The sequence below is a fragment of the Callorhinus ursinus genome, unplaced genomic scaffold, assembly GCF_003265705.2.
Source record: "Callorhinus ursinus isolate GAN/ISIS: 27379988/994484 unplaced genomic scaffold, GSC_fseal_2.0 scaffold102, whole genome shotgun sequence".
NCBI lineage: Eukaryota > Metazoa > Chordata > Mammalia > Carnivora > Otariidae > Callorhinus > Callorhinus ursinus.
The window spans coordinates 1065425-1076297 of record NW_027397164.1 but is presented as its reverse complement, the minus strand read 5'-3'; the positions used below and the strand labels follow the sequence as shown (position 1 = coordinate 1076297).

At 60.9% G+C, this 10873-nt stretch overlaps 1 protein-coding gene across 4 annotated transcripts in view; it reads right to left on the bottom strand.

Annotated features, from left to right (window-relative positions):
- Window positions 1-6844: 6844 nt before the first annotated feature.
- The window catches only part of DBF4B (DBF4B-CDC7 kinase regulatory subunit), a 31529-nt gene continuing 27500 nt past the window's right edge, over window positions 6845-10873 (bottom strand). For all 4 annotated transcript variants that reach the window (XM_073889129.1, XM_073889128.1, XM_073889132.1 and 1 more), the window contains 3 exons: window positions 8814-8922; window positions 8562-8686; window positions 6845-7717 (listed from right to left, as the gene is read on the bottom strand). In XM_073889129.1, coding sequence (XP_073745230.1) covers window positions 7096-7717; window positions 8562-8686; window positions 8814-8922 — 856 coding nt within the window. In that variant the 3' untranslated portion in view covers window positions 6845-7095. The remainder of the gene's footprint in view (window positions 7718-8561; window positions 8687-8813; window positions 8923-10873) is intronic.

Below are 10873 nucleotides of genomic sequence, written 5' to 3'. Positions count from 1 at the left end.
CGGCTGCGGGAGGCGCGGGGCGGGGGCGCCGGCCGGGCGCGGGGCGAGGCTGACGGCGGCGGCGGCGGGGCGGGCGCCCGGCTCAGCGCGCTCCGGCCGCGGCCATCCCGGCGGGGCGGCGGGCCGGGTTAAGAGCCGAGCGGCGAGCACGTGAGCCCAGGGCCCGCCCCCGGCTCCCCCCCGCCCCCCCAGCCAAGCCGGGCAGGGCAGGGCCGGGGCCGCCGCGACGGGAGGACAAAAGAGGCGCCGCCCGGAGACCCGCCTGCCCGCGGCTCCTCGGGGCCCCCTCCGCAGGTGCAGGGCGGAGCGCGCCCGTTCTCCCCCTCTGCCCCCACCCGTCGTTGGGGGAGCTCCGAGGACCCGTGGGTTGGTAGGGGAAGGGAGGCAGGGAACACGGGACCCCGGGCTCTAACCCGGTGACGGCCCGTCGGGGGGCCCCGCGCGGTCGAGGTACGGGGGCGTGGCTGTCCGGCTCCCGTTTGCCCCTCCAGCGCGGTACCCAGGACGGGCTTTTCGTGGACCCAGCCACGAGGGCCCGGGTCGACCGCAGGCTTAGGTGGAGCTGGGAAGGTCGGAGGACCAGGGACGGGACCGAAGGGATCTCTCATCCACCCGCAGCAGAGCAGGTCACTGCGGAGTTCTCCCACACCCCGGGTCCAGACCCCTTTCCATCCTGCAGGCTCGTTTTCCAGGCCAAAGATGCCCTCTGCCTCCAGGAGGGCTGCTGGGATTGCTGTCACCAGAGCCACCAGCAAGGGCGTACCTACTGCCTCTGGGCTCCTGAATTCCTCCCCTAAATATATCAATTAGCCAGGTCATTTACATGCTGTTAGCATGCCCCATTCCTGCCCCTCCCTTGCCAGCCCAAATCTTTGAGGAGCAGAAGACACCTCTGGAGCCCCCCGCCCCCCCAGCTTCCCCTCTCTGGCCAGACTAGGTTGCCCTGTCTGCAAACCACCTCTCTCCCTGTGCCGCCTCGCTTAGCTCGTGGGCTCCTGGGTAAGATGGGTCCTCATACTGGGGGCTGGGATCTCTGATCTCTGCTAGGGATCCCACGAACCAGAGAGCTGAGATGGATGGGGGGTGGTAGGGCTTGCACACGGCTGGTGAGGTCCCACCATGACCTTGTGCCCAAGGCCAGAGCACCCTCGAAGCCATAGCGGGCTGAGGAGCAGGAGTGGAGGCAGGGAACCCCTTCCTGGGTCCTCTCCTTCCTTAGGGACCCAGGTACTCTGCCAGGGACGGGGGAGCTGTCTCTGGCTCGTGACAGTCCCCCCCCACCCTCCGCGCTCTATTTTAGGCCCAGGAGAGGTGAGAAGGCAATTTCCCGGGAGGTGCTGACATCAATGCTGGGACCGGGGTGACTACCCCCAACAACCACCTGCCACTCCAGACTCAGATGCTCAGCAAGGCTGAGCCAACTGGTCCTTCACTCCGGAGACATCTTGGAAACCTCTTCCGGGGTGTAGGGGTGAGGGGGCTCCCAGGAATGAGGACCTACTATGGGATATTCCCTAGAAGCTCAATTAGTCAGGTGGGAGAGATTGTGCTCCTCGTTTCAGATGGGGAAATGGAGGCTCCAAGAAAGAGGTGCCCATGTGAGCTTCCCAAAGTCCAAGAGCTGGCAGTGAGAGGCCGTCTGTCCTATCTGCTCCCCAGGTCCCCCAGGGTGAGTTCCTCTTGGCCTGCCTGTTCTGGGCCACAGCAGTGAGCTGCGATCCCGTGTGCCTCCCAAAAGGACAGGCGGGGTTTGTCATTTCACAAGGGCGGGGGCACTGAGCCTCACTGGGCCTGGGGGAGTCTGGACCCCTCTCCCTACATGACCAAGACCACACGGCATGCCCAGTCTGTGGCCTGGGCCTCTTCGGTTGAGGGGCATTGCTATGATTTCTGTGGCTCTGGTTCCTTGGGGTTCCTGTTGAGAGTCCTTCCTGGCCCCCAGACTGACTCCTCTCTGGTGGCATCCTGAGGCAGCTCCAGTGGTGGTTCCATTGTATGGCCCTGGGACCCCCAACAGCCCCTCATCTCCCTGGGTGGCAGCTTCAAGCAGGCCCAGCTGGGATCTTGAGCCTCCTCTGACCACACCCCACTCCCGAGCCTGAGGCCCCACCTCCCCTCTCTTGTCCCCTGTGTCAGCTGCACACCTCCCCCCAACAGGAGCCTGCTTGTGCTCTCCCCCACCTTCTCCCCCAAGGTCAGGAGCTGTAGAGGCAGCCTCTCTTCAAAGCAGGGGCTCCCTGGGAGAATCCTTACCCCAGTGCCACAGCTGTGGTGGGCTCCTTTGGTCCCTTCTGCCCATTGCTTGTCTGCCCAGGAGGTGGACAGGACCCTGGAAATCAGAGGCTCGGGGCCACTATTCTGTCTTGATGCCACCTTCTGGGTCACCCCTGCTGAGGGAGCTGTTAGGCTCTAGGTCCCCACCCCCAGCCCTCCCGCAGGAGTCTCTACCACCAAGAGGCCTGGGGCCGCCTTCCCTGAAGTCCTGCCCTTCAGCCAAGTTCTTCCCTCAAATTTTCCTGCACGGGGGCCAAACTGGGTTGATGTGGAGCCAAGATGTAGTCCCAGCAGCTGCAGGTAAGGGAGGGATGTCTGCTGCCCCTGGCCCCTCTCCTTCCCTCTGCCCCAAAACCCCATCCTGGAAGACATGGTGGGCGGTGATTCCTGCCAACGGAGGCCGTCCAGGCCCCGCGCCCAGGCTGCGAGGCCGGTAGCAGAGACCATGCCAGGCGAGGGGGAGGGGGGTGCCCTGCGAACAGCAGGAATTAGGGACTCCAGGCGACCAGCTGGTGTCCCAGTCCTGGTTAAGGGCTGTGTGACCTTGAACCAGTCTCCCAGCCTCTCTGAGCCTGTTTGTTTCCTTCTCTGTGAAACGGGGCTTGGAAAGGCCCTTCCTGGCCATGCTGCTGCGGGGTAGAGTGGCTGGCCTCAAGTGCTCAGAACAGCCCCTGGTGCACTTGCACAGGACGCTCACTGGCCCCGGGCTCGCACTGCCCCTGGGGCCCCAGACGTGCCAAGGAGAAAACCAGCTTTGTGGCTCTTGTGCTGGACCCAAGGGACTGTTTAGTGGCTGGGGGCCTCGGGGCCCTCTACCCAGCACCTGGGGAGACTGCTCACTGACATGATGTTGAGGGGCGGAGCGCAGAGAAAATGCCCCGAGCAACGGGACCAGGAGTGCCTTCTGCTCCCTCCCAGATCCCAGCCCAGCCCCCTGCCCTTCCCACTGGGAGAGAGCCACCCCTCTGGTTAGCCCTCCCAAGGGCGGCCTAGTTCTCCCCCATCTCGGTCATCCTTGTGAACCCTTCCTTAGAAATCTGAAGCTCAGGGAGGAATTGGAGGCGCCGGGGGTCCCAGGGATGCCCATCCTTTGAGAGGTTTGTAGTCATGCCCCCAAGGGCCCAACATGCCGGGGTGGGGAAGGTGTGGCACCCACCACTGTCCCCTTTCCCCCCATGCATGGGATCCTCCTCAGGTTCTGGGGAACCAGCTGTTGGAAAGTAGGGGGGGGCCTGGGGTCAGGGTGTCTCACAGAGCCCCTTAGCTTCAGCCACAAATACACACTGGGGATGGGGCTGCGGGTCACCAGGTGGGAGATCAGTGAAAACAAGCTCTATTTGAAGGGTTTGGAGAGGCCTCACAGGTACGGGTTCGGGGCGGGGGGAGGGGGGAGCGGATGAAAAGTTTGCTGAGAGTTTATAATGTGTGTTATAGTGTTTATAACCTCACAAACAGATCTAATTCTTGCAACTTTCTAGTGAGGCAGAAACTGCCATTACCTCCGTTTTTCAGATTAAGAAAAGTGTCTCAGGATCCTTGCCAAAGGTCAGTTATGGGCAGGACCCAGACGTGAATTCGGGCCCGTGTAGCCTGAAGGCATACACGATGGGGTTTTCGAGGAATATGGAACCTGGGCCTTGAAGAGCAGGGCATTCTTGCTGTCATCAAGGGGCATTCCAGGTCAGTGGCCGAGAGCGGCCTCAGGGCTGGAGTGCCTCAGGGCTGGAGTGCCCACGGTGGCCAGACAAGGGACCAAAAGGTGGCAGAGAGCAGGGAGGAGGCAGGGTGGCTGTAAGGAGAGGCCGGGCAGCAGGGGAAGTGACCAGGAGGACCTGAGTCTGGTGGGAGGGCCTGAGGGGCTGAAGGAGAGGATGCCAGGAGAGGCGCAGGACACAGTGGGAAGGGGAGCCGGTCCTGGCTGGAGGGACGAGTTTCTAGGAAGTAGGTCTGTGGTAGCGGCCCGACAGAGGGATACAAGGGACCCGTCGGCCATCAGGTATTTTATTATTGGAAAGAAGGACCCTTGAAGTCATCTCATCCAAGCCCCTCACCGAAACATGAAGAAACCGAGGCCCAGAGTAGTCAAGGGCCTCGCTGGAAGTCACAGTGGGAGCCGGCCTGGGGCTAGGCCCCCTGCATTCCCACCCAGCGCGGGGGAAGAGGAGAATCCAGAAGGGAGCCAGGGGCCGAGCTACCAATTCAGGTCCCATCTGCGAAGGGAAAGAGCAGTGCACAGGGCTGAGGATGAAGGTCCCAGGTTGGGGAAGCAGGGGTGCCGGAGGGTGGGTCAGGGTTCCAGGAACTGACTCAGGCCTGTGCTGAGCGAGGCTGGTAAAGAGGGCAAAGGCTGGGGGAGGGAAGGACCAGGCTGGCGGGGGGTCACGGAGCAAGGGAGCCAGGTTTCACGGTGGAAAAGGAGAGAAGGAAGCCGACTTTGATAATTCTCAGGTTATCCGGTGACCTAGGACCGGCTGAGGCCCGTGGAGTGCTTCAGGCAGAGCCTCCACGGCTTTGGGAGGACAAGGTGCAGACATGGAGGCAGCGGCTGCAGACCGCAGGAAGGGGTTGGAGAAGCAGGGGGGGCTGCTGAATCAAGGAGTGGAGTTTTAGGGCAGAGGGAAGGAGATGGCAAATCCGATAAGGCATTTGACAAGGCTGGCTGGGGTAGACCGGAGAGCAGGGACGGTGACAGGAAGGACACAGCTCCCTCCGCAAGAGTCAGATGTGGGAAGGGGATGGAGAGCAGGGGGAGGCAGTGCCTGCACAGTCTTGAGTCAAGGTCATCTGCGGAGGAGCGGAAGGGGGTTCCAATAGTCAAGAGCCACTGAGGGCCACACGTGAGGGCCAGCACCCATCTGTCCGAGCTCAGGTCTCCTTCAGTCCCCTCTAAATTTATATCCTGGAGGCTGGAACGGAGACATGGATAGGGAGAGACGGCCCTGGGCCTTGGCCTGGCTGAGAGGTCATGTCCAAGGTCACAACCGTGGAGATGGGAGGGGAAGGCCAGCTGGCTGTGAGGTCCTGGGCAGATGGTGAGGAGGGTGTTGGCACTGGGTGTGTTGGTCTCTGAGCAGCACAGGAGGATATCCCAGGGGTCTGAGAAAGGGGTGGGGGAAACTTCTTATCCAAAGTGGCGGTGTTGTGGGAGAGGGCCCCTAGCAGGAAAGCTCATCAGGGCAATGGAGTTTCCTTGGCAGTGGGCTGTGGGCATGTCCTCTGTAGGCGACGGCTTGGCAGGCAGCAGAACCAAGTCGGTGACCAGAGGAGACAGGACAGATGCAGCCCCCGCCCCCCGCAGCCCTCAGGGGCCGGGCTGGGGAGGGTGGTGCCGGACATATGCTCTCCGGCTCGCAGGGGGCTCCCACCCTGCTGGCCACTTACTCTGCCTGTCTGCTGGGCCCATGGCCCTGCTCTGGGTCACTGGATGGGACACTGAGGCCTGACACACTGCACTCCAGCCCTATCCCTTTGCTATTTGTTATTAACAAATTTATTTACAGTTCCTGAACCAAGATTAATTGTGAAATTTAACAGGAATGGCATAAAAAGGCCAAACATGACCTCTATGAGGGTTGTACACACAGTTGCTCTATTTCCAAAGTAACAACTCAGGTCCTCACCCGCAGCTAGGCCCCCCTTTCTTCCTCCAAAATGAGCCACAGAATAGCACCAGGCTTCTTGTAGCTCCAACATTTAAAGAAACAAACACACAGAGGCAGGGAAGGGTGAGAACCACAGCACAAAATGCAATAAAAAAAAAAAAAGTGGCCAGAGAATCGATAGCAAACCCATCTCTTGTCTCCAGATTAATGGCTTGGCTAAAAGAAATGAGGGGAGGTCCTTGGGGAAGGAGGGAGGGAAGAGGGTGATGCAGAAGTTGGCAGGTCAACCGCTGACCCTGGAATAGCAGAAATGGGGGGGCAGCCAGGGAAGAGCGGGTGGGGGGGGTCTGACCATCCCCCAGACTCAGGGGAAAGGTCCGTTCAGTGCTGGGCTCCCACCAAACACAGGGGCGAGGGAGCTCTGGGGGAGCTGCAGCCAGCCCCTCCTCTGCTTCATATGTTCCTGAGGATCTGTGTGCGTGAGCGTGGGGGGCTGGGGGAGGGACACACAGGCATTTCAGACAGCAGGGGAGCCACATGCTCCTGGGAAAGGAGGCTGGGGTGGGGGTGGGGAACACCGAAACCGGGCGCGGCAAGAGGCAAGTGCCTCCAGAGGTACAGGAAGCCGGGCCAGGGCTGCTGCGGGCGGCGGCTTCTTTGCGGCCCCCCCCCCTCCCCCCCCCCCCCCGCCCCCTGCCTCCTGGAGCGGGTGGGGCTGGCAGGGAGAAGCGCACCGTAGCCAGCCGCCCAGTCGGGACACAGCTGGAGGTAGGGGCAGAGAGCGGCCCCCCAGCCCAGACTCTCTTGGTACCCACCCCAAGACCCCGGCGAGTGGGTGGACAGGCTCTGTCGACCCCACAGAGCTCGGCCGTGACCACAGCTGTTCACCTGGACTTCAAAGGCCAGGCCCCGGGCTCTTCTGGCTCTGGCGGGGAGGCCTGAGGCGCTCCCCTCCCCGGCCACCCTCCGCAGAGGTAGCACTAGGATCTGTGTCTCTGGCCCTCAGGCTGGGGGCTGCTGCGGCCCCAGGGAACTCCTGGGACAGTCCTCTGTGGGTGCTGGGAGACGCGGGGGGGTGGGGGGGCAGGACCACTGGGAGCAGCCAGCTCCTCCACTGGCGGACTGGCCCTCGCAGGTCCCCCCGGGGCCCGCATGTCCTCTGCTGAGTGCAGGCGGGCTGACAGCTGGCCGGGAGCCAGCCGGCGCATGCTCAGACTCCTCAGATCCCGGGGGGCCATCCTCCCCCGGGCCAAGGGGGCTCTGCTGGCCTCTCCGTGGGCTGCCAGGGGAGGGGCTCTGGGACGGGGAGGAGGGAGGCCAAGGGCCTGTGCTCGCGGCCTGGAAGGGGAAGGCAGAGGACAGGCCTGCCACCGGTTGTCCTGGTGCCACAGGGGCTCCTGGCTCTCAGGACGAAGGACGAGGCCTGTGGCTGGGAGACCCCTGACCGCTTCTCGGGATTGCCACCGGGGAGCTGAACCTTCCGCTTGTGGCCAACAGGGGCCACGTCCGGGCCAGAGAATTCCGCAGAACCGGAGCGTGTCCGGAGGTACTGGTGTACAGGGCTCTCGGACCCTGGCGTCCCTGGGGGGTCTGCAATGACATCCGTTGAGCCCCCCAGCTCCTGGCAGTTTGCTACTGGTCCCGGCATCCGGCCAGCCCCCACGGGTTCGGCGGGTGGCTTCACGCTGCCCTCCGAGCCGGCTTGCTCTGGGGCGCCCGGGGCTGGGAGCTCGTCTTCCTGTCTCATCCCCGGACACGCGGCCCGGGGTTGGGAAGGCTGGCCGGGAGGCAGAGTCTCAGGCCACAGAGGGTCACCATCGGAAGACGGGGAGCCCGGCTGCCTGTGGAGACAGACACCGCCAGTGGGCCTCAGGGCTCAACTCCAGAGCAGGAGGCAAGTTGGGGTCTTCCCGGGCCGGGGCTGGGCGCGGGCGGGGGTGCGGCCCGCACGGTGCTACCCTCGCAGGTTTGGTGTGCTGAAGCGAGTGGCCCACTTTGGGGCTCGGCGGAAGGGCCGTTCTCGGGCTGCCCCTGCAGCGGTGGCCAGTGCTATCCGCCTCTCTTGGCTCTGTGGCCTGTGGTCAGGGCTGGCCGGAGGAACAGGTTAGAGGCTGTTCCATTTAATAACTTTGCAGCGGAGGCTGTGCCCTTTGGCGGCCGGAGAATGCAGCACCAAGCCTGGCTCCCCAAGCTGAGCCCAGGGAGCTAAGACTTGGCTTGAGAGGGGAAGCCACAGCTCCGTGGTGGGCAGCCGGGGAAGCTGGGCTCAGAGGAACCTGGGACTCTAGAGCACCCCTGCAGTCCTCTCTGGGGGTAACTTCTAGAAAGGCAGAGGGATCTTGCTCTTTACCCGTCTGAGAGGGACCCAGGAACCCCCCTCTCTACTTCCAGAAGGCCACACAGGCACACCACCAGGGACATGCCAGGAGCAGCAACTGCTCAACTGTGCCCCCCCACCCCCACAAACCATGGAAGCAGCCGCGTGCTGGTTGGGGGCCCAGTCCCTGTCAGCTGGAGCCACAAATGGAGGGCTCCCAACAACCACCAAACCCTAAGAGAACCAGGACAGAAGCTGGTGGGAAAGAGAAAAGTGCCATAGCCTGGTCCCTGCTGTCACCAGCCTGAGGGCTCCTTCCCACTGAGAGCGGGCGGCAGCAGGAGGGCGAGGGTGGGCGGGACGCTCACCTGGGGAGGCCGGCCCAGGAGGGGGCGTCGGCAAAGCTGTGGCCAAGCTGGGCAATGACCCGATCGACTTCTGCGTACAGGTGGGCTTCTAGGGCGAAGCCCTGGTGCCGGGTGCTCTGGAGATGCTGCACGGGGTGAGAGGGGCACAGGGCATTAGACAAGAGCAGGGTGGGATGCGAGCGGGGTGGAGGCCGGGGGGCAAGGGTGCCATCAGAGCAGCCCGGGAGAAGCTGCTCGGCAGGGAGGGCTCACCGCGTGGAGCTCCTCAAAGGCCTCCTGGCAGCACTCACAGAAGCCCTTCCTCCTCCTGGGCAGGGTGCGGGTGGCCGATCGCAGGCTTGGCTCACGGTCCTTGGGTTCTCTGGGGAAAGCGCGGGGTAGGAGTGGGGGAAGCGATCAGGGCTGGGCCCTCAGCGGGGTGGACCAAGACAGCTGGGCAGGCCTACCCCCACTTGGGTGGCAGGAGAGGCAATAAGGAAGGTGAGAGCTCCCAGCGGGCACCCCGTCCCGTCCCTGCCCCCACAGGGCAAAGCACAAGGGAGGCCCAGTGCCAGTGCCAGCAGGAACGCCTCCCAGGACAGTTGCAGCTCGAGCTCACACCCAAACTCACGTCCCTCTGCCCTGCACGAGGAGAGGGGCAAGGCCTCGGTGGCAGCGAGGGGCCTGTGCTGCTCCCACCCTCCCCTCCCGACGGTCGCCTTCCCCAGGCTCAGGCGGTCTCCTCCCTCTTGCCGGCTTGCGCTCGGCCCAGCTGCCACCTTCACCAAGGACTTGACAGTCTCCTCAAACCTGACTTCTTGTCTTAATTTCAGGCCCGTATTTTTAGCGGCTGCTTGGCTGTCTGAGCAAACTCAACAAAGTCCAAAATAGTCCCCTTTGAGGACTTTTCTGAGCATGATGCAAAATCCAGAAAACAGAAAAAAGCTGATAAATTCAACTACATGCAATCTAAGAAAAATGTATGCATGGCAGAAAATGTAAACAACAGACAAATCACAGATGGGGGTGGGGGGTATTTATAACTAATAACACAAAGAGAGGGCTCATTCCTGAATATGTGGAGGGCTCTAAGCCCTCTTCACTAAGAAAAGCAAACAGTGGGGCGCCTGGGTGGCTCAGTCGTTAAGCATCTGCCTGCCTTCGGCTCAGGTCATGATCCCAGGGTCCTGGGATCGAGCCCCGCATCGGGCTCCCTGCTCAGCGGGAAGCCTGCTTCTCCCTCCCCCACCCCCCCTGCTTGTGTTCCCTCTCCCGCTGTGTCTCTCTCTGTCAAATAAATAAATAAAATCTTTAAAAAAAAAAGAAAAGAAAAGCAAACAGTGACTGAAAAGAAAAATGGACGATGGACATGAAGGTTCACACAGAAAGAGATTCAAATGATCAAACATACGAATGTACTTAACCTCATTCATAATGAGAAAAAATGACAATGCAAATCACACCAAGAGACAGTTTTTAACCTCGCAGGCTGGCAGAGGTTGGCATGCGGGACAGCCCAGGTTGGGGGGGGCAGCCGGGCGCGGGCCAGGGTGCGTGAGTGCACACGGGCATCACCCCCATGAGAAGCAATTTGGCCATATTTATCAACATTATAAATGCAGGAACCCTTCGACCCAGCACCTCCGCTTTTAGGAATTTATTCCACAAATTTACTGAGTAAGACTATTCACTGCCGCATTATTTATAACAGCAAAAGCCTGGAAACAATCTAAGTACCCATCAAGAAGAGACTAGTTAAAGAAAATACAGTAAGACCATATGATGGGGGCGCGTGGGTGGCTCAGTCGTTAAGCGTCTGCCTTTGGCTCAGGTCATGATCCCAGGGTCCTGGGATCGAGCCCCACATCGGGCTCCCTGCTCGGCGGGAAGCCTGCTTCTCCCTCTCCCACTCCCCCTGCCTGTGTTCCCTCTCTCGCTGTGTCTCTCTGTCAAGTAAATAAAATCTTAAAAACAAAAAACAAAACAAAACAAAAAACCACCATATGATGGAAGACCCTGAGTCCATAAAAGGAATGAGGATGCTTTCTAGGGACTAATAGGAAATTAATCTAGGATACATTAAGTGGAAAAGGCTAGATCCAGCTCAGCCAATGTTATCGTACTCTTTACAGAAGAGGAGTGAAGGATACATGATGTACTTCTGTCCACACACACAAACTATCTCTGGACAGACCCACAATCTGGAGATTGGTGGGTAGGTGTGGAATATAGACTTTCATTTTATTTTTTTTAAATAAGATTTTATTTATTCATTTAAAACAGAGAGAGAAAGAGAGAGAGAGCATGAGCAGGAGAAGCAGCAGAGGGAGAGG